Source organism: Eptesicus fuscus, chromosome 23 (genome assembly GCF_027574615.1).
Source record: "Eptesicus fuscus isolate TK198812 chromosome 23, DD_ASM_mEF_20220401, whole genome shotgun sequence".
Lineage (NCBI taxonomy): Eukaryota > Metazoa > Chordata > Mammalia > Chiroptera > Vespertilionidae > Eptesicus > Eptesicus fuscus.
In genome coordinates, this window is record NC_072495.1 from 13,129,231 (window position 1) to 13,152,154 (window position 22,924).

The following is a 22,924-nucleotide window of genomic DNA, read 5'->3' on the forward strand; positions in this document are numbered from 1 at the left end:
ATGTTCGTGTCCGATTTCCGCAAAGAGTTCTACGAGGTGGTCCAGAACCAGGTGACCCCGCCCTTCCTTGGACCCTGAGGCCTTTTCGCGAGGAAGGGATGAAGGGGAGCGGCTGTGGGAGGACGGGAGGGGCCCGGGTGAGGGGCGCTGCGCTCAGCTCTCTTTCTCTTCTGCCGATAGAGGGTCCTTCTCTTCGTGGCTTCGGACGTGGACGCTCTGTGCGCTTGCAAGATCCTTCAGGTGCGACTTCGGACCCTGGAAGGGTGGGACCGGGCGAGAGCGGAGGGTGCTGGGTGCCCCGGGGCGGGAGGTGGGGGCGTAGAGTCCGGAGGGAACTTGGTGGGGTAGGGAGCAGGGCGGGCGGTGAGCACCTTCTCAGGTGAGAGCTCAGGTTGGGGTAGGGGGCTGAAGCAACAACAGCTGAAAGCTGGGGAGGAGGCCTCTTGAAGTTTCTTCCCTGGCAGGTTAGTATTGGGTGGGTTAGAGAAGTTCTAGGCAAAAGTCAGGGAGACGAGTTAGTATTTTTGCAATAACCTAGGCAAAATATGGTTGCATTAGAGAGACCTGTATTGGCTTTTCAGATGTGGGGTTTGAGACAGAGAAATCTGTGACAACTGAGGACATAGTGATGCCATAAGTAATGCTGGAAACACAGGATTCCTTAGTCTATTATGGAAGACTAGAGGCCCAGTGCATGAAAATTCATGCACTGGAGGGGGTGTCCCTCAGCCCGGCCTGGCCCCTCTCACAGTCTGGGAGCCCTCAGGGGCGGGAGGTGACCCGGTGATCAGGGGAAGGCAGTGCCCCATCACACCTCTGTTGCTGTCACTGTGGGCTCTGGTTACCTGAGCCTCAGGCAGCCCTGGGCAGCTGGGTAGCCGCCATCCAAGACTTGCCTGTGCCTTGGCTGGCCCTGGGCGGCTGGGGGCTGAGGGGACTGGGCGCCGCCATCTTGTGGCTGTGGGTGCTGCCATCTTTGAGGGCAGGGCAGTCAATTAGCATATTCTCTCCTTATTGGCTGTGGGCGCCACCATCTTTGAGGGCAGGACAGTCAATTAGCATAGTCCCTCCTTATTGGCTGTGGTCACTGCCATCTTTGTGATGGCATGAGGGTCAATTAGCATAGTCCCTCTTTATTAGATAGGATCATTGCTTCAGTTTTTTATACGGTACAATGGATGTTTACATGAGCTTTGGTCAGGCCCTTGGTTCAGGAACTACTTCTCAGAAGAACTGTAAATAAGATCAGGTTTTCTCCCAATGTTTTCCTTTGGTAATTTAAAAAAATTCATCAAAGTTTACAGAATAGTGTAGTGAACGCTCACATTCCCATCCCCTAGTTTTTTCCATTAATATTTTTCTAACCTTATTTTATCACATGTCATTCGTCTCTCAATCCATCTTATTTTTTTAAGTGCATTTCAAGGTAAATTAAAGACATTCCAAATATGATAGGCTTTGAAAATAATCTCTCTCTAGGCCCTGTTCCAGTGTGACCACGTGCAATATACACTGGTTCCCGTTTCTGGGTGGCAAGAACTTGAAACTGCATTTCTTGAACATAAAGAACAGGTATGCAAGATGTATTTTGGAGTACTTAGGCTTTTTTTACTCAATTGTAATGTCTTATTTAAGTATCAAATATGTTGCACAATATGAAAGGGAAAAACAAGCATTATGTCTGGGTGACATACCTTCAAGTCAACAATAAATAAAAGATAGTCAATATGGACAGCTTCTAACTCTGAATTTGTGTTGCAGACATTCCATTGTAAGGTGCTTGGAGTTTAGCAGTTTGTTTTAGATATGGCCTAGTTAAAATTATTTTAGATTAGACTACTATTCCCATTATCTCTCCAAAAAGATGTGTCCCAGTTTCCAATTTGGAATCCGGGAACATAATTTAAACAGTGGAAGTCAGGATTCCTCCCACCTCTGCATGGGGCTATAATGAGAGTTGGGGCAGCTGAGACCCCACTGCGAGGGGCTGGAGTATGGAAGAGGGTCCCGGGAGTCTGTGGCCATATATGTGACAGTCTGGCAGAGGTACATTCTCACCTGATGCTCTTGTCATGATGGGACGGACCTCTGCCAGATCTATATTTATAAGGAAAGGATTTTCTTTTTTTGTTTTTTTGTTTTTAAATATATTTTATTGATTTTTTTACAGAGAGGAAGGGAGAGGGATAGAGAGACAGAAACATCGATGATGAGAGAGAAACATCGATCAGCTGCCTCCCGCACGCCTCCCACTGGGGATGTGCCCGCAACCAAGGTACATGCCCTTGACCGGAATCGAACCTGGGACCCTTCAGTCCGCAGGCCGACGCTCTATCCACTGAGCCAAACCGGTTAGGGCAGGAAAGGATTTTCTATAGTGACGGGATGTAATGAAAACTTAATATTTAGGTGTCCATTAAGTATGGACTACCCAAGACTTGCTAAAATTTTTAACCTGTAGAATGCTATTAGCATGGAGAGGCAGATAAGCAGAGTAGAGTGATTGAGATCTGAAGAGGCCCAGTTATGTCTTTGAAATCTTGGTCTGCTCCTCATCAACTTCACTTTTGTTTTGTTTTGTTAATCCTCACCTGAGGATATTTTTCCATTGACTTTTAGAGAGAGTGGAAGGGAGGGGGAGAGACAGAGAGATAGAAACATTGATGTGAGAGAAATACATCAATTGGTTGCCTCCCACATGCACACTGACCAGGGCTGGGGATCGAGCCTGCAACCGAGGTACGTACCCTTGACCAGAATCAAACCTGGCACCCTTCAGTCTACCAGCTGATGCTCTATCCACTGAGCCAAACCAGCCAGGGCCCTCATCAACTACTTGACTCCATGTGTGACTCAGGCATGTTGAGCCTCTGCATGCTCCATGGTGAAGCAGAGACAACCACAGGGCCTACCTCACAGTGTTGTAATGGAAGCACTTAGCACAGCCCAATATCTTATTGGGAGCCCCTTACTGTCAGGGCCTATTAGGGGCTTGATGTATCTCAACAGAAGGACTCAGAAGCCTGGTGTGCCCTGTCGATGTACTTACTTCACGATGTCTCTTCTTTTTTTCAGTTCCGTTATTTTATCCTCATAAACTGTGGAGCTAACATAGACCTATTGGATATCCTTCAGCCTGATGATGACGCCATATTTTTTGTGTGTGACACCCATAGGCCAGTCAATGTTGTGAATGTGTACAATGATACCCAGGTAACTGGCCTTTGGGCCCATGCATCTCCTGCGTTCTCCCATCGATCTGTCTGTTCCTTTTTATGTCAAGGACAGCATTGCACTTGGTGTCCTTAGCAAGACAAGAACCTGGTTTTGTCCATCTTTGATGAGAAACATGATACCTAACCCTTGGAGTTGCTCGGAATGCATTTGTGGAACGTGCATGACCTGAAAGGTGTAGGGACCAGAACCCTGCACCGAGTCTGCCCTCAGAGCTCAGGCCTAGCCTCATTAACTATCAAGGGGCCTCAGAGACATCTGCCCTGCCCATCCAAGGGATGGCATGAGGACCAGCAAGGTGGTGGTGCAAAAGGCCACTGTTAACTTAAAATGGCTCTGCTGCGTTCACTTTTTGAATTCCTGAGCAGAACACGGAGCCTGGCACAGAGCAGCTGCCTAACCTATCTCTGAGGTGATCTTTTCCCACCCACATTAACAAAGTTTCGGCCCGGAATTTTCACGTGAAATCCGCCGGCCTGGAACTGCTTTTACAGGCAGGATTTTTATTCACTTTGGGGTTGCACATCTTTGTATCCTCTGTCAAAGGCCAAGTTGTGGAGTGTTTGTTTTGTTGGCTTGGTGTGTGGCATAAGAGGAAGCTTTTTCCAAGACTTAGTGACTGTAGATAGTTTTCAAGTTTTTTTGTAATTTCTGCAGACAGTGTGGTGTAACCCTAGCACCTCACTTAATGGAAATGAAAAATTTAAAATGCCTGAGAAGTTTGAAATTCTTAATCACGTGACTACTTATGTGTGCAGAAAAGTTGAGTCAGCCAATTAGAAAATGAGATTCTTCAAGACACAAACATGTGAATAGTTTTCTGTCAAGAGAAAGGAGAGACTTGATGGTTCTTTGTTTTAATCTTAGATCAAACTACTCATTAAACAAGACGATGACCTTGAAGTTCCCGCCTACGATGATATCTTTAGGGACGAAGAGGAGGATGAAGAACATTCGGAAGATAAAAAGGATGATGGATCAGAGCCTTCTGAGAAGCGCACACGGTTAGAAGAGGTGGGTTTGGGCCTCTCACCAGTCTTAGGGAACCTGTCACTCCAGGAGGTCAGAGGTGAGTCTGGAGCCTGCTGGACCCAGACATCCCTGGGAGGTAGCAGGTGTGGGCATGTACAAGAGGTAACAGATCGATGTTTCTCTCTCACATCAATGTTTCTCTCCCTCTCATTTCCTCTCTCTAGAATGAAAAAAACACACATTCCCTCGAGTGTGGATTAAAAAAGATTAATTAGAATAGTAGCTGACGCATGATAGGATGTAAGAAACATTAGCTCTTATTAATCTGGTGGGGAAGCCAGTATGAGGCAGCTGTGTGTTATCCCAGATGACCTGGTGGTGGGGGTGTTGGAAAACTGAGGTAGACAGAGTGTACCCTGAGCAGGCATTGTGGAAGCATCACTCTTGTCCTAATGTCTTCAGGGCTGATGGGTCAGAGGAGTCCCGGCCATCCCTTGCCTCATCGCTTCCCTTCTGCGGGAGCAGACTGTGCTCGGCACTGGAATGACTCCTATTTTGGATCTGAGTCCAATGGCTTCTGTCAAATCAGAACGTTCTCGGGCTGTGGTGATCAATTCCTGGCTCATTTGCTTACTTTTGTTTTCTTTGTCCCTGTATCAGGAGATAGTAGCAGAAACCATGAAAAGGAGGGAGCGAAGAGAGTGGGAGGCCCGGAGGTGAGTGTGCACTTCAAGCAGCACCTTGCTCTGCCTTTGGGTCTGTGGCATCTGGTTTTCCCCTGGGAGCGCATGCAGTTTTCTCCATGTGAGGGTAATTTGTTCGGTTTAGGACCTCTGGACCTTTGGCTCCTCGAGTGAGCATGTGATCCCTGCATTGGAGAACTTGGCGTCCTTTTTGTAGTCCTGGTCCCAGGAGTGACAGGAGCAGGCCCAAAGGTCTCCCACATACATCACCAAGCATGATGGCCTCTGGTTCTTTTATTTTTATTGTTTTCCAGATGTAGATACTTTTATTTACAGACTTTTACAATTGATTTAGACGCCAATTGTGTAAAACTTACAATAGCAATGGAAGTACTACATAGTACTTAATTGGCCATCCTCCTTTTTGAACTGTATCTTACTTCAGTATCTTGCCATGACAAGTAAGGCTGCAGCGAACAACCTTGTGCACATAGCAAGTTTGGTCCTGCTTGTTTCTTTGAATCATCTTGGGATAATTTCTCAGAAGTGGGGTTCTGGGACTATCCCGTTGCACATCTCCCATCGCCACAGCGGTGTGTGTTGATATCACTCCCTTCCCAGCCTTGTGCCTGTACACTCCGAGAAAGGGTCAGTAAGTGAAAACAGAGACTACCATGCCTTTATTTGCATTTCTTTGAGTACTGTAAAATTTTAGCGCCTTCCCAAAATGTTTGCTGTTTCCTGTTGAAGACTCGCATTCTATGTTGCACTTTATTTTGTTACAGAAGAGACATCCTCTTTGACTATGAGCAGTATGAATATCACGGGACATCAGTGAGTATGGATAGGTGGAATTCACCACAAAGTTCTGACTCGGGGGTCGTTGTCCTGGAACATGAGGAGGAATGCGCATAGAGCCACAAAAATCTGGTTTGAATCTGAGCCCCATAATTTCCTACTGTGTGAGCTTGGGGAGGTGGTACAGTCTCTCTGAGCCTTAAATCCTCCACTAAAGGAAGAGCACAATCTTCATTTCAGAGGCAGTTGTTAGGATGACCCTTTGTACCCAATCCACTCACACACTGGTCGGGCAGACTCGCTGCAGGGGTTCAGCTGGGCCCTGAGCAGCTCAGGTCTGGGCTAGCTGTGGCCTGGCCCCAGTGTATGCCCCTTCCATGAATGAGCATGGCTGCCTCTGGACTCAGGCTTCCCTCTTCCTTTCAGTCGGCCATGGTGATGTTCGACCTGGCATGGATGATGTCCAAGGATATGAATGACATGCTGTGGTATGTAGCCTCTAGTCAAGGTCACTCCTGTTCGTGGCTTCCTTCTAGCAGCTCTGTCCGCCCAGTGAGGGCAGGGTCTGGAGGAAGATGTCACCATGTGCACCTCCCTTGTTCCCACTGGGAGCACTGGATGCAGACCCCTTCCTGGGAATGTGCATGGCCCTGGTTTTCTCTCTAACCGTGAGGCTGTCAGGCAGCACGTGAGCTCTCAGGTGTGGAGGGAGCATGGCCAGTGCAGAGGGTCTGACGGTGGGGCTTTTGTGCAGCTCCTCCCTTCCTACTCTACTGCTGAGCCTTACGGAAGGAGTGTGGGATTTGAACAAGGCAGCCCTGCTAGGCATCTTGGCAACCCTGCATGTGACCCCTCTGAGTTTGCTTTAAGCAGGAACTTGTGGTACATTGGGGTGGAAAAGTCAGAGGAGGTGGGTGGGGTTGGTCCCAGGGATGACACCCCAGGTGGTATTTTATGAAGAGGTCCCTGTGAGGTGGGTGCATGCTGCGCTGAGATGTGGTGGGTGCTCCAGTGACCTGTCTTCCACCCGCAGGGCCTCTCCTGTCTCACTTTGTGCCCAGTGCCAGCTGTTTTCAGCTGTGGCCCTGGAGGCGTGTCTTGAAGGACGCTGCCTGGGACCAGCAGTTAGCACACACCTCGGGTGTTGGTCCCTCCTGCTGTGGGCCGGCTGAGAACCCAGGGAAGTCGGTCCAGCCTAGATCTCCATGATCTCATCCACAAAAGATAAGCTTGGAGAAGGAACCTTGGAAGGTTACTAAGGAGCCTAAATGCTGGTACTTTATGTGCCATCATTTTACACAGGAAGGACGGAGCTGTGGATGTGACAAGGGCATACCTCAGAGAGGGGTAATGTGAGGGGCTCGGAGAGGTAGAGTGAGGCACCAGCGCCTGAGCTTGGGTGTCTGCTGCAGTCCTGCACTGGCAGGACGAGGGCGGAGAGTGGCGGGCGAGCCAGGATACAGAGAGTGGTGCCCTGCGCCCTTGTTCTTGATCTCCCTCTTTGTGTATCAGAAGTTCCTGCAGTGGTAGCACTGAACCAGGAGCCCTGAGTCTCCCCCATCACCTCTCCACCCTGAAGAGGGACTACCTGTCTGAGGGTGGGCCTGGGTCTGGCCATGATGGCAGGACGCTCCTGCCTGCCCTGCCCTGTGCAAGGCCTCATTGCCCTCTCCTCTTTTTCCAGGTGGGCCATCGTTGGACTAACAGACCAGTGGGTACAAGACAGGATCACTCAGTAAGGATGTACTCCCTCGGGCTGTTCAAGGTCGGCCTGTGCTGGGAGGATGTACACGGCCCAGCCGCAGGCTCGGAGTTTGCAGTGGGGACATGGGTGGCAGCATCACTGGAGAGCCCCACTGAGGAGGGGCTGGCGTTGGGCCTGAGTCCTTGTCACTGAGGAGGAAGGGCTTAGTACAGGAACTCTGTCAGAGTAGCATGTGGCCTTACGAGGACGTTTTGTCCACCCTCGGGGACCCCAGCAGGTGGAGCCAGAGGTGAGAGGAGGGAGCCCAGTGTCCCCGAGCTGGGTGCTGTTTTCGCTCTGTGCTGTAAAGGTGTGGCTCATGCACAGCAGACACAGGGCAGGAGGAGGAGGTGAGGGCCCCAGGAGTCCTGCCAGGGAGGGTGGTGAGGGTTGCAGGGAGGGCTGGCATGGAATGAATCCTTTTTTGCCCCTCAGTGGGCAGACTTTGGTGCTTGCCATTGGAATCAGACAAGCTGAAAGGCTGCCGAATGCAGATGCCAAGGAGGGGCAGGGTGCTGGTGCCCTCTCATCCCTACTCTGGTAGCCGTCAGGTGGGGACTCGAAGGGAATCAAAGGGACCTTGGCCCCAAGACGTTAACCCTTTCCCAGGGGACCTGAGTCTGTCACCTGGCACTACCCCAGGCACAGCCTCCTTGTACAGTTTGCAAAGGTCCCTGTGCCCCCTATTTTCTGCCTCCCCTACTTTTCTAAGTCTGTAGTGGGGCTGAGGGAGTGGGAGAGTCCTGAGTTTCACAGGCTCGGGGGCACTTCCTGGATCTGTCATCTGGGTCCAGCCTGCTGCCCTGCTGGTCCTCACTCCCCCTCCCTGTTAGGGTAGCAGGGGGTGTGTGCAGTGCTAGGTGCCATCCCTGGCCTGTGGCTTTCCCTTAGGTGAGACCACACTATTACTGTCCTGTTCAGTGGCCCCTTTAGGAGGACCTGGACTCCGGCCTTTCCTGTGCTCAGAAGCACTTCCTGTGCCTGGTCCACACCCCTGCTGCGGATCACTGTCACCTATGGGGTCTGTCCATTTGACCGTGGCTGGCAGGCAGGGCTGTGGCCTTCTGCAGTGCCCACTCTCAGAAGGCCTCAATAAGTAATGGCAGAGCAGCTGATGCCCAGAGGAGAGTGCAGGGGAGGTGGGGGCCTGAGCTCCCCCCTGCCAGCTCTGTCTGCTCAGCTCCCCCAGCACCTAGGCCTGCCACCCCCTTTGCCATGATTGCTTTCTAGGCAGAGGTGGTGGGCTGGCCCTTGAGCCTGTGAGGGGAAGCTCCGAGGGAGGGGGAAGCCGTGGCAGGCTGCACGTGAGGAGAGGAGGGAGCCCGCCCAGGCCAGCAGTGCTTCCTTCCCAGGATGAAGTACGTGACCGACGTTGGCATCCTGCAGCGCCACGTGTCCCGGCACAACCACCGGGACGAGGATGAGGAGAATGCCCTCTCTGTGGACTGCATGCGCATCTCCTTCGAGTACGAGTATCCTTGTGGCTCAGGCCTTCGGGGTGCAGGCAGCGCCCCTGCCCTCAGATACTTTGTTCTGTTGTGCATTGTCGCCTCTGCAGAACCTAGCCCCGTGGTCAGCGAACTGCGGCTCGCGAGCCACATGAGGCTCTTTAGCCCCTTGAGTGTGGCTCTTCCACAAAATACCATGGCCTGGGCGAGTCTATTTTGAAGAAGTGGCATTAGAAGAAGTTTAAGTTTAAAACATCTGGCTCTCAAAAGAAATTTCAATCGTTGTACTGTTGATATTTGGCTCTGTTGACTAATGAGTTTGCCGACCACTGCCCTAGCCCATGTCCCCTGTGTTTGGCGTGCTTGCTGGCCACAGAGCTTCAGGTTGTGCAGCTGTGGCTGCCATGTCCCCAGGATGGGCATCAGACAAGAGGCTTCGAGAAGAGGGGTCCCATGTGTCCCTGGGCTGGGCAAAGCACCAGGTACTAGGGACGCAGGTTCTGCCTCACCTTGTCTGTGTGGCTTTGGCTCCTAGGCACCACAGCTGTTTTAAGAAGCATCTGTATGTAGAGCTCATTGTAGGCCTGGTGCTAGGTGTATGCAGGTAAGGGCATGAGGGACTGTCTCTGTGGTGGAGGCAGTTTAGTGCCATTTGCAGACTCCTGTCAAGTCAGGAAAAAAGTGAACCAGCATGTGATTACATACTGGGCGTTTCATGAGATCATTTGGGCGGTTGATGGAGTAAGTGGCCCTGTGAGCCCAGAGCAGTGACTGTGTTCACTTTTTAGTGTTTAAAAGGTTCCTGGACTGCCGATTCGAGGAAAGGAGACAGGATGGTGGCTTGGGTCAGACCACAGAGTGAGCGTGAGGCATGATGGGGTTGCTGCTTAGGTGGCAGAATAATGGCAAGGACAGTGCCTTCCTTTCCCAGTGCTGAGTTGGTGGGAATGAGTAAAAACATGGATTTGGACAGGTCATGTGGGAAGAATCCAAAACAAGTCTAGGAAGAGGTGCTGGGTGCGGGGCGGCCGAATTCCTGGGAGAGGGGCCACAGTGTGCAGGAACCCACCGGGAATTGAGTCCAGACATGTGCCATTCAGAACCAGGGCTTGCTGGGGTGTGGGCAGAGAGGTCGGTGGCTATGGATCTTAGCCCTCAGGAGGGGCAGCAAAGAGAACACAGCCTGCCATGTGCCCAGAGGCTGGCCTGGGGGAGGCAGGTATGTTGGCAGGAGTAGTGGCACTTCGATGCAGGCAGGGCCAGCCTGGCATCCTGCCTGAGACCCTCCAGTGAGAGGAGAGGCCTCGGAGCTGAGGGAGTCCAGGCAGGGGGGATGGATGGGGAGGAGGGCAGGGTCAGGTAGAGGATGCAGGGAGTCAGAAGGTTCTCTATAACCACAGTAAGGCTCTCAGGACCCCTTCACTTCAGTTTCCCTGTCTGTCACACAGAGATAATGGTGTACACCCACAATCTCACAAACTCTATATATGGGTTAAATTAAGCAAGAAGGTCAAAGAGCTCCAGGGTACTCAGGTGTTGACTGGTTGTGCCTGGTGAATGGAGCAGGCCATCTACTGGAGCATCCAAAGTGGCCCTCACAGGGTGGGGGGGCCCAGGTCACGGTGCAGCCTCCTTGACTGCAGGCCCAGCCTCCGCCTGGCGCTCTACCAGCACTGGTCCCTCCATGACAGCCTGTGCAACACGTGCTACACTGCAGCCAGGTTCAAGCTCTGGTCTGTCCACGGGCAGAAGCGGCTCCAGGAGTTCCTTGCGGACATGGGGTGAGTGACCCCCTTGACCTGAAGTCCCCAAGAAAAAAACCCCTCCCCTTCATTGTGACTGACGTGGTTGTAATATTTAGCTGTTGCCTGTTTCTGCCATAAATTCCTCACTCTGAGTTCCCAGAATATCATCTGAAGGCCCATGCGCCCATGCCAGGATGTCCCTTGTTTACAAACACTGGGGCCCTTTGGTGTTCAGCGTCAGCGTTCTCTATTTGAAGTCAGGTTGTGTGTGACTAGTGCTTGCCATCTTTCCAGTCTTCCCCTGAAACAGGTGAAGCAGAAGTTTCAGTCTATGGACATCTCTTTGAAGGAGAATTTGCGGGAGCTAATTGAAGAATCTGCGAATAAATTTGGGTAAGCTTTGTGAAGGTTTCAGTTTTAACCACATTTCCTAAAATAATGTAAAAAAACAGGAATGCACAAATGAGCATGACCTGCCAAGCCTTTCCTGAAATTTTCAGTTCTCTTTGGGTTAAAAATAGGGCTTCATGAAGTGCCCAAAAGGTCCGGGATCCTTAAATCCCGGGGCTGAGGTTGACCCAGTGTGTCCCTCACTGGACACAGGGAACGCCTGGGAAGAGCCCACTGGGTCCAGACTCAGGCGAGTTCTGCCAACCAGGTTCTCCAGCACTGCCGCTCCTGGCATCCTGGGGCGTGGGAGAGGACAATGCACAACCCGGCCTGACAGCTAGTTATTCTGCTCCCAACCAGCTGAGCAGCTTCCAGGCGTTCAGTGCCCAGGTTACAGGGCTCTACATCAGGCCTTCTAACCCCCTTCATTCTCTGACCAAAATAGCCAGGCTGCTGCTGAGGGCGGGAGAGGGGGAACAGCAGCACATTTTGCTGTCCTGGCCTAGTGGTAAGAGCTCACCCACTTGACACTCCCATGTGCCCCGGGGTGACAGCCATGTTGCTTCTTTCTGTTGCAGGATGAAGGACATGCGTGTGCAGACTTTCAGCATTCATTTTGGCTTCAAGCATAAGTTCCTGGCCAGTGACGTGGTCTTTGCTACCATGTCACTGATGGAGAGTCCCGAGAAGGACAGCTCCGGGACAGATAACTTCATCCAGGCTCTGGACAGTCTCTCCAGGTAGTAGACATGGCTGTGGCCTCTAGCCCTCAGGCCATCTCCTGCCCTCAACCTCACACTGCCCAGGGAGGCAGGTCTCAGGGACCCTGGGGTGTGGGTGTGACTGTGGCCTGCAGAAACTGCTGACATGCAAATTAGAATCACATATAAGTTGTGTGTACTTATGTTTTCGTTTCTCTTGGGTATATGCCTAGGAATGGACTTGTTGGGTCATATACTGCCCTCATCCCAGGATTGATGGGTCAGTTTTAGACATTGTCTGCTGACTTCCTGCTATGACAAAAGAGCATTTTTCTCACCTTTGTGCTCCTTCCCCTCCTGTTGTTACAGTCTGCCCCTATTTTTAGCTCCTTTGTAACTTCAACATCCTTACATCTTGTTCTATCACCAGTGTCTCTTGTCTCCCTTCTTTGTAAGAAAAGGTTATCAGCATTCCTACTTTTCTCCTCCCCACTTCCCTGCGCCCCCTCCCCCCTCACCTCCCCCAATAAATCTAGGCTTTTACATTTTCAAGGTTGAGAACACAATCTTGAGTTAGAGAAGAGAATGTGAGTCATCTCATTTTTGGCTATAGGTTGATTCTAAACGATGAAAATCAATAAACGGTGTTACTTCACTGTGCTAGTAAAATATTTCAGTCAATAGTGCGCAGTGGTTCCATTATCTTCTGGTCTAGCGCTTTGTTTTTCCTGGGGCTCTTATTTGCCTTTTATCACATCCAGTTTTTTCTTAGCTCTCCTTTCAGCAGGTTTTCCCCAAGTCCTTTTTGTCTGCGAGAGCCTGGGAGTCTGTCTTTTCACTCCAACCTGGACCTGCAGCTCCCGATGCCTATTGTCCGCTGCCATCGTGGATGGCCCTTAACTGCGCCCTGGTTTGGAGCCAACATTTCTCGGCATTCTCATCTTTTGTCTGTTTTATTTTACTCCCTCATTTTGCTAGAGCGCAATCTCGAGTAACTTTTAAAGAAAGAGTATAAACGGCCGAAACCGGTTTGGCTCAGTGGATAGAGCGTCAGCCTGCAGACTGAAGGGTCCCAGGCTCGATTCCGGTCAAGGGCACGTACCTTGGTTGCAGGCACATTCCCAATGAGGGGTGTGCAGGAGGCAGCTGACTGATGTTTCTCTCTCATTGATGTTTCTAACTCTATCCCTCTCCCTTCCTCTCTGTAAAAAATCAATAAAATATATTTTAAAAAAAAGAAAAAGAGTATAAACGTTCTGAGTTGCACTTCTGACAATATCTCTTCTACCCTCTTCTGATTGCTAGTTTAGCTCGTATAGAATTCTAGGTGGAAGGTAATTCTTGTTGAATATGGATTCCATTGCTCCCCTGTCTTCCAGTAGCCAGTGGTGCTAATGAGAAGTCTCAGCCATTTTGGTTTCTTTCTTTCCTTCTTCTTCTTCTTCTTTTTTTTTTTTTATAAATGTGTTCCCAGCCCATCTGAAGAAGTTTATAGGATCTTTTATTCTCAGTGTTCCAGAAATTTCTTAGTGATGTGTCTAGGGTGGATCTTGTTTCATGTATTATATTGGGTTCTCAGTGAGCCCTTTCAATCTGAGGTTCTGTGTCTTTAAGCTTGAGAATGCTTTTGTGCTATTTCTTTTTTTTTTTTTAATTGTTGAGAGTATGTGCTATTTCTTTACTATCCCCCAATACATATATGTCAATGTTTTTTATTTTCTTTCCAGACTTCCTAGAATAATACCCTAGCTCTTATTTTTGTCTTATATTTCCATGTCTTTGTTTTGTTATTGATGTTAAGGAAGCTTTTCTTTATCCTCTTGTCTTTGAAAGAGAATTTTTTATTTTTTGCAATTATTTTACTTTCCACAAACACTTCCTAGTATCACATGGTTCCTTTTTTATAGCGTGCGGTTCTTGGTTTATGAATAGTTGCCCAAATCTCTCTGAAGATACTAGAGTTCATTTTCTTTTGTTCTCCAAATTATCTCATTTTCCTCTTGGGTCCTTTTTTTCAGGCCCCAGGTGTTTCTCAATGTCTGATGGTTCTTCGCATTCAAGAGGGGGGCTCTAGAGCCCTGGGTTTCTGGGCACAGCCTGCTAGCCAGAAGGCATCACTCCATCTTGAGGGGTGGGAGTCAGTGTGACACGTGGGGAACCTTAACTTCTGGGTGCAGCGGCTTTGCTTGAGGACCTCACTTCTCCACGAGGGTTCATTTTGATGTACTCAGAGGGGAACCCTCCTTTTTGTGCCAAAAGGTAAAAATACATTTGTCAGGTCCTCCCTGCAGTCCTTGCCCTCCAGGCACCTTCCAAGGCCTGCTGGGCAGGGTCTTCCCCCGCTATTGGCTTTTAGTTTCCTGCCTTCTGATGCCAGCACACCTTCCCACCTCCCCTGTCCATCACTATGGGTTTATACAGTGTTTATTCCTTCCTTTCCTGTGAAAGGGAACTCAGGAGGGCGAGAAATCAACTGTCATCCCTACATTCCCTCCTGACCCAGGAACCAAGCATCCTGTTTGACTCTGTGCTGAAGCCATGTGTCTGCCACGTTACAGGGGTAACCTGGACAAGCTATACCACGGCCTGGAGCTTGCCAAGAAGCAGCTGCTAGCTACCCAGCAGACCATTGCCAGCTGCCTTTGCACCAACCTCGTCATCTCCCAGGGACCTTTCCTCTACTGCTCCCTCATGGAGGTCAGGCTTCCTCGGATACGGACGGGCACCGGCCACATCTGCTGGTGGCCCCCTCTGACTGAGTGACTTCTCCCTGCAGGGCACTCCAGACGTCGCGCTGTTCTCCAAGCCAGCCTCCCTGAGTCTGCTCAGCAGACACCTGCTCAAGTCCTTTGTGTGTTCGGTGAGGAGGAGGGTGGGTGGGTGCCAGAGGGCAGACTTCTTGGAGCAGTGCTCAGGTGGGCACTAGAAGCTGGCCTTGGGTGCCTGTGGCTGTTCACCAGCTACAGGGCAAACCCTTCCCTTTTTCCGAGCTGTGTTTTCCTCAGCTGACCCCTAGGAACCTCCCAGTTCCCATAAGCTCTGATTTTGTCACTGGCCATTCTGGTCACTCAGACAAGTGGGGAGGGCCTCAGGGAGCATGTGGGACTGGGATTCCTGTTCTGCTGTTGCAGATCAGGGAAAGATGAAGTTGGTTGGAGCAAACTTGCTTCCCAGCACAAGTTTGTTTTCTGGGCTTACTTTCCCTTTGCTGTGTGTGGTTCTGTCTTCCCTATGACCTGACACCCTTCTTTGCCTTGGCCTGGGATCACTCATAATTCAGCTGGCATTGGAACAGGGCCCCTACCCTGATAATGTGAGCACTTTCCCAGGTGTGGTCAAGGAAAAGATTATCCCTCACATTTCAGCAATCAGTCTTCGTCCAGGATGAGGGTTTACACTGGGGGCTACTTTACACAAATGTTGAATAGAAGGTTGAGATGACCTCATACCAGTCAACTGACCAATAAAATTACTTGGAAACAGTCAAGTAATAACAAAAGGTATACTAGGGAAAAATTCTGAAGTTCTCTAGACTGTGTTTAAATCTCAGCCTCTTCATTTACCAGTTGTGTGATGTGAAGTCTATTATTTGACCTAAGTCTCAGTTTCCCTCTCTGTAGAATGGGTGAGGTCCATTCATTTTTCAGATGTTTATTAAGCATCCACTGCCTGCTGGGCTCTGATGTCACAGGGTGACCAACCATAAGGTTCAAGTCCCAGAACAGCCCTCACATCTGAACAGACCAGGACAGTTGGTCACCGTGGTTGTGGGATGTGGGTGTCGTGGACATAGCAGTGAAGGAAACACTCGAGTCTCAGTGTTGAGGAAGCACACATGCTAGCGAGAGAGACAGACGAGGAATAAGTACATGCAGTGTCTGGTGGTGGCACACACTGGGGAAGATGAAGCAGTATGAGGGAGGGCTTGATTGGGAAGGGCTTCCTGGAGGAGGTGATAACTGTCAAGACTTAAAGGAGGTGAGGGAGGAAGCAGCTAAGGGGTAGTGGGGCCTTGACCATCAGCACAGAAGGAAGCTGAAGCAGCCGATGGAGGCTTGAGCATCTCTTCTGGTGAAATGGAGCCCCTGAAGGCTTTTGGGGAGTTGAGCAGTGGCTCTGTCAGGTTCTGGGCGCTGAATGCTGCACTCTACTTCAACACCATGACTGGGGATGTTTTGCCTCCACAGACGAAGAACCGGCGCTGCAAGCTGCTGCCCTTAGTGATGGCTGCCCCACTGAGTGTGGAACAAGGCACAGTGACTGTGGTGGGCATCCCTCCAGAGACCGACAGCTCAGACAGAAAGAAGTGAGTCATGTTCTACATGTCCTGGGAGCTTGCATGGTTTAGGGTGGGTGCAGGGGTGTCATTAGCTCATGAGCCCTTTGGAGTTGGGTGAGGTTTGTCCTCAAAGCCACACCAGGGAGACCCTTTTCTTTGATGAGGCAAAGACTCAGACTTTAATCCACGGATGGCAGGTTACCTCTCCTGTTGGACATTCATGCTGTTTCCAACTCTGTTGTTATTTTTAAAAATATATTTTTTAATTGATTTTTAGAGAGAGAGGAAGGGAGAGGGGTGAGAGAGAGAAACATTGATTGCTGCCTCCTGCACACACCCTGCAACCTTTCAGTGCATGGGATGATGCCCAACCAACTGAGCCACACCAGTTGAGGCTAGCTCTTTGTTATTATTAACTAGAGGCCCAGTGCACGAAATTCATGCACTGGAGGGGTGGAGGGCCCTCAGCCCAGCCTGTGCCCTCTCTCAGTCCAGGACCCCTCAGGGGATGTCTGACTACCGCACATCCCTCTCGCAATCTGGGGCTCTCGTAGTCCAGGACCCCTCACTCCTTACCGCCTGCCTGCAGTGGAGGCGGAAGAGGCTGCCGCTGCACTTGCTAGCCATGACCCTGGCTTCTGGCTGAGCGGCGCTCCCCTGTTGGGAGTCCACTGACCACCAGGGGCAGCTCCTACATTGAGCATCTGCCCCCTGGTGGTCAGTGCGCATCATAGTGACCCAGCATCTGGTTGTTCTGCTGTAACGGTCACTTAGGCTTTTATTATATAGATAATAAACCAGTGAGTTTGAGCCAGGCTCATCTTCTTGCACTTCTGCAAAGCTTTCCTCACATCTAAATGTATTTCTGGCCCTCCCTGCATCTTCAGCCTCAGCACTGTGTTCTTTCCCTTCTTTTGCATCAGTGTTAGGTTTCCTCCTGGCCACTCCTTCCAGACCAGGTGTTGGCCAGCAGGCAAGGCCAAGGGGGCTCCCTGGCTCTCCCTGCTGCCCCTCCATGCTGTGCAAACTGGAGAACTTGGTGACTAATCTCAGGGGCTGCCTGTCACCATCCTTAGGTATCTTTGCCTCCTAAGTGCAATAAGTGCCCCGGGTCAAGTGCTCCCCAACAAATCCCATAAGGTGATCTTGGGTGGACGCTGAGTGACAGCAGGTAGCAGGAAGCTGCCACCCAGCTTCCTGGCAGGGCAGCTTGGGTGGCCAAGGACCAACCAATATTTTGTGCCCCTCATTTTTCCCAACTAGCCTTTGTTGGCCTCTGCCGTAGAGGACAGATCAATCATAGCTCCACTGTCGTGAGCTTTGACCTCCTGTGTTTGCAAAGACCATTTAGTAGGATATTGGGTGAGACAATGAACTTTTTTAGACAAGTGCTTCTAAGTGGCTAAGCTGCTCTCCAAAGCTTCTCCATGGGTCTCCAATTCATGATCACACAGGTTGTAGCTGGCCAGGGCTCGTGAGGCAACCAGCAAGCACCTCCCTCATGGTGTCATCACAGTCACCTTCGTTCTTCCTCCAGTCAGTTTGTCATTGTACGTCATATGTGTAACCATGCTTAGTGCTAGCTCTGACTGCGTGTGCACAGTCCCTTGTGAGAGTTGCCATGGCAGTTTGAAGCACATGTCCTTCCTTTTGCCTCCACTCTGTGGTGTGCCCAAGAGCCCCTTCCCCACAACTCATTTGTCTGCTGCCAGCCCTTAGCTGCCGCAGCCCTGAGCCCCCAGGGGGCGGGCCCATGATCTCTGCTATCTGCTGCCCTGTGCTCTCAGCAGCTCGGTACTCCTGCCTCCTGCCCTTGTTGGCCAAGTTCTAGCCGCATGCCAGAACCCAGCTCTGCAGCTTCCTCCCAGTCCTATCCTACTGTGTGTAACCTGGTCTCATTTGAGACCCCCATCCCAGCAGTTTTCATTGAGCCTCTGCCTCTCACCTGCTCCAGCTGCCAGAACAATGACAGGCATGAAGGAAGCTGCAGTCAGAGCCCTGGGCATGAAGCCCTGGGGGGTACAAATGGACATTCACTCCCTGAGGGCTGAGAAGGGCTCAGTTGGGTACAGATGGGAAGCAGCAATTAGAGGTGTTGCCAGCCCAATGAGTGGTGAGGCCTCAGAGGGCAGTGGCCCAGGAGGGGCATGAGTCCTGATGGGAGGAACTGGCAGCTGGGATGGAGTTTGGGCTGAATCTGGTGTGTGTCCAGAGACGTGGGAAGGGTCTGTCACAGTGGCAGGGCCCCCAATGTGCCTGTTATGTGTCTGCAGCTTTTTTGGGCGGGCATTTGAGAAGGCAGCGGAGGGCACCAACTCCCGGACACTGCACAACTATTTTGACTTCTCAGGTAAGAGTCCAATGTATTGGGGCCCATTCAAGGTCAGCACTGGCCTTGGAACCAGGGAAGCTGGCATCACCAGAGATACCTTGCCAGCAGCCCTTTCATCCTGCTGGAACCAGTCCTGAGCCTGCCTTCTCTAGGCAGCTCAGGGAGCTCTGGAATGCTTCAGACCCTGACAGGCTCCCAGGAGAAGAAATAGGTGTTGCCCAGGAACCCATAGGCCTGGCCCTTGAGATCACTTCACCAACGAGCCTAGAGGACTGGCCACTCACCAGAGCCTCCAGGGCCCAGCCTCACCCATCATGGTCTGCAACCCTTCTGTGGGTTGTAGAAACACCAGCGCCTAAGCTCTCAACTCCCAAGATGGCGAAGTAGGTACCCCTCCCATGACCACATCAAAATTCCAACTAAACTACAGAGCAACCATCAAGGAGAACTGCCTGAAGTCTAGCTGAACAGAAGTCCTATAACTAGAGATAAGAAGAAGAAGCCACATGGAGACTGGTGGAGACACAGAATGCTGGTCCCACACCCACCTATGGCAGTTAAAATTCAGGACTTAAATGGTATTGTGCTGAGTGGAATAAGTCTGACAAAGAAAGACAAATGCCATATGATTTCATGTATATGCAAAATCTAAAGAACAAAACAGCAGAAACATTCATAGATACAGAGAATATTTTTAACAGTTGCCAGAGGGGATGAGAGGTTTGGGGGCTGGATGAAAAAGGTGAAGGGATTAAGAATCACGAATTGGTTGTTATAAAGTAGTCCTGGGATTTGAGTATAGCATAAAGAAAATAGTCAATGATATTGTAATAACTATGTATTGTGCCTGATGGGTACTAGATTTATTGGGGGGGATCACTTCATAAGTTATATAAATGCCTAATCACTGGGTTGTACACCTGAAACTAATTTAATATTGTATGTCAAGAAAAAGAAACAGCTGCGCTTGTGGTGACTCGAGGGCACCACCTCCACCATTGTGCAGGCCAGCAGCTCTTGTCTGTGTTGTGAGGGGCCCACCTGAGGCTTCAATGTGGTTTGTATGATAGCTCAGGCACTGGCCCCACCTATGTGTTGCACGAGCCCAGAGAATGGAAGAGCCCTGCCAAAGTGGTGGCTTTAGGACAATCATATCTGTAGGCCAGCCAGTGGCCCCTGCACTACCCTTGAACTTCTCCAGACACCAGCATGGAACATGGCCTACATTTGGCCATATTTGCTGACAGATTTTAAAACAGATGTGTTGACACTTCACCCCTGTATTAGTCTGCCCAGGCTGCCGTAACAAAGTACCACAGACTGGGGGTTTAAACAACATAAATGTATTTCTCAACCGTTCTGAAGACTAGACATCTAAGATCAAGGCATCTACAGAGTCAGTTTCTTTTGAGGCCCCTCTCGTTGGCTTGTAGATTGCTGTCTTCTCCCTATACCTCACATAGTTGTCCCTCTGTGTCCCTGTCCAAATCTCTTATAGGAACACCAGTCAGATTGGATTAGGACCCACAATAACTGCCTTGTTTAATCTAATCACCTTTTAAAAAGCCCCATTTCCAAATATGTAGTCACATTCTCGGGTGCTGGGGGTTAGGCCTTCAATATAAGAATTCTGGGAGGGCCGAAACCGGTTTGGCTCAGTGGATAGAGCGTCGGTCTGCGGACTGAAAGGTCCCAGGTTCGATTCCGGTCAAGGGCATGTACCTTGGTTGCGGGCACATCCCCGGTGGGGGGTGTGCAGGAGGCAGCTGGTCGATGTATCTCTCTCATCGATGTTTCTAGCTCTCTATCCCTCTCCCTTTCTCTCTGTGAAAAAATCAATAAAATATATTAAAAAAAAAAGAATTCTGGGAGGATATGCTTCAGCCCTTAATACCCATCTCTTTTATCTATTTTTAAAATATATTTTTATTGATTTCAGAGAGGAAGGGAGAGGGAAAGAGAGAAACATCAGTGACGAGAGAGAATCATTGATCGGCTGCCTCCTACACATCCCCTACTTGGGATTAAGCCTGCAACCCAGGCATATGCCCTTGACGCATCAAAACTGGGACCCTTTAGTCCACAGGCCGGCACTCTATCCACTGAGCCAAACCTGCCAGGGCTCACCACTTGATTTCTTAATGACAATGATCACTGTGATCAGAGACCCAGTCTTCATTCCAATTGCCTCAGTGTCTAGAGCTGGTTTCTTCCTACTGGGCCCACTCAGGCTGTGGCTCAGTTGGGTGGGTTCACCTCCAGCAGCAGCCCCCTAATTGCTGTTTCGTGTCTGAGAGGTGGGAAAGATTGATGCTGGCTGACCTACAGGATGCCCTAGCTATACCTGGGGAGGGTTTGTGGGCCAGGAGCTGCTTGGTTTCCCCTGTGGGTGGAGATCATGGGCAGCCCTGTACACCAACTGGGCCTAATTCCCCGATTCATCCTTATGATAGGAATAGACTGTTACTATATCTAATTTAATCATAATATTTACATTATGATTCATTAACAGTAGCAAAATTACAGTTATGAAGTAGCAACGAAAATAATTTTATAGTTGGGGGTCACCACAACATGAGGAACTGTATTAAAGGGTCGCGGCATTAGAAAGGTTGAGACCACTGTCCTAAAGCCACCAGTTGGCCAGTATGCCTGGGTGAGCTGAGCTTGAGGCTCCTGGAGCCATGACTCATGGCACAGACAGTTTGCCCTCTAATGAGGGCCCATGTGTTTGTCTGAGCCTGATGGCCCCCCAGAAATAAAGGCAATTTGCATTGTGTCCCCCTTCTACAAAAGAGGACACTTAAGCTGAGGGATTGGCCAGAGCAGGACGGAAGGCTGGCTTCAGGGCCTCTCACAACCCACTGTGGGGCAGCACTCTGTCCAGCAGGGTGGAAGGCCTATCTGTGCCCAGGACTATGGTGTTAAAAGTCATCACATCCCCGTGTCCAGTGCTGTTCCCCTGGCTGCCTGGAGGGTCCTACCCTCAGACCACAGCCCCAGCCTCACCAACAGGGCAGCTGGAGGTTTCTGAGGATTAAATACAGTGGGATGAGAAAGTATGATTTAGTCCAGAATATTCCAGGCCATCAGGGAGCCAAGTCCATTGTGGAATGTACTGGAGAGTTCCAGCCCTGGATGATTGGAAAGAAGTTAATGTGCTGTGGCTTGTTTTTCTCACTTCTCCCTCCCGTCCCTGCTCCTCCCGTCTCACAAGCTGTTTTTCTTTCATTACTGCAGTAATTGAACTGAAAGCGGAGGATCGGAGCAAGTTTTTGGACGCGCTTGTTTCCCTCCTGTCCTGAGGGTGAGTGCGGGGGCAGGGTGGGGGCCCTGCCTGATTCCTGCTGTGGTTTCCCTGCTCTCTTCCTCCTCCGTCGGGCTTCTACTTGGGTTTCAGACCATAGCGGGGCTCCTGAGGAGATCTGGGGCCAACACATTTTTCCCAAGAATGTCTGTCTCTGTGCTGGCGGCAGTGCCCACAATGGGGCATTTTGGGGAGCTAATTGCATTAAGTTCCTGAGACCCCTTCAGAAACAGCCAGCATTTGCCCTCTTCCCAACCATACTGTGGGTTGGGCAATAGCCAGGGACACACAGGCCACCTGGAGCCTTGTTGCCCCTTCAGCCTGGCTTCAGGCCCTGGGCTGGAGCCCACAAGGGCCTCTATTCAGGCTCTTGTGTGCTTTTGAGAAAGCAGAGCTGCTGTCAGCCACTCAGCTGAGAATTATGAAATGGTGGCTGTACGCGGGCCTGCACCAGCATGTGGCTGTAACTGTCGGGCTCCGCGGGAAATGGGCCACAGCTGACCTGGTCAGGGGCTGCTCTGTGTCTAGTGACCACTTCTCAGCACAGGGACCCCATACAGTGGATGCCCACACCTAGTCTTGCAACTCCCTGAGCCTGAGCTGGGGCTACTGCTGTGGCAGATGGGCCTGTCAAGGCTCTGACATAGGAGGGGGCCCTCATGCTGGTCCAGGGTCCCCTTTTTTCCCCGTCCATGATAAGTGGAAACTAAGAGCAGATGATCCAATCAAAGGTTACAAGTATGGCTCCCTGCAGTCTGCTCAGCGATATGTCCTTCCACAAAGACAGGGTAGGGTGCAAGGTGGCTCAGTCAGGAAGGGTGAGGAACAGTGTGTCGGGGGTGGCAGCAGGACACTCCAGGCAAGGGGAGGGTCACCATGGGGCTGAGGCTGGACAAGCCACTGGGTAAGAACTGCAAGTAAGAAGGTGCTGGGGGTCCATAATGCCTTCAGGGGTTCTCGAGCAGATAGCCTGGACCTGGGCAAGGGGTACAGTCAGGAGGGCAGGGTCAGGCACCTTGGTAGTTCTGGGGTGGCCCTCACCCCATGAGTGGTGGGGGCTACTCAGAAGCAGCAGCCTGGCATGTCAGAGGGGAGGCCCAGCAATGTATTATTTTGAAAGAGACATAAGAATTGTTTGAAATTTCTTTCTTTTTTTTCTTTTTCAGAGTTGGATATCTTCAGAAATGACCTCCTTCTCCTTATTTATATTAATAAGCTTTTTATTTAGATTATAAGTTATGGATATAGTTTTAAATGCAGGGACGGTGGTTTTTAATGGAATAAAAGGCTT

At 50.6% G+C, this 22,924-nt stretch overlaps 1 protein-coding gene across 1 annotated transcript; it reads left to right on the forward strand.

The window, feature by feature from the left end:
* CDC45 (cell division cycle 45) lies at window positions 1-22,924 on the forward strand. The gene is made up of 19 exons (XM_008142606.3): window positions 1-51; window positions 181-240; window positions 1,480-1,572; window positions 3,076-3,213; window positions 4,102-4,248; window positions 4,867-4,922; window positions 5,675-5,723; window positions 6,114-6,175; window positions 7,372-7,422; window positions 8,784-8,903; window positions 10,529-10,660; window positions 10,919-11,017; window positions 11,593-11,754; window positions 14,274-14,412; window positions 14,492-14,575; window positions 15,903-16,021; window positions 18,268-18,344; window positions 21,567-21,633; window positions 22,800-22,924. Exons 1-18 carry the CDS (start codon window positions 1-3, stop codon window positions 21,629-21,631), a joined length of 1,704 nt encoding a protein of 567 aa, XP_008140828.1. The 3' UTR covers window positions 21,632-21,633; window positions 22,800-22,924.

Bases quoted from the DNA above. Each gene is read 5' to 3' on its own strand.
- CDC45 (XM_008142606.3), top strand. From the start codon at position 1: ATGTTCGTGTCCGATTTCCGCAAAGAGTTCTACGAGGTGGTCCAGAAC. The intron at 11,755-14,273 runs GTAGTAGACATG...GCCACGTTACAG, and splicing joins GCTCTGGACAGTCTCTCCAG to GGGTAACCTGGACAAGCTAT. The intron at 18,345-21,566 runs GTAAGAGTCCAA...TCATTACTGCAG, and splicing joins CAACTATTTTGACTTCTCAG to TAATTGAACTGAAAGCGGAG.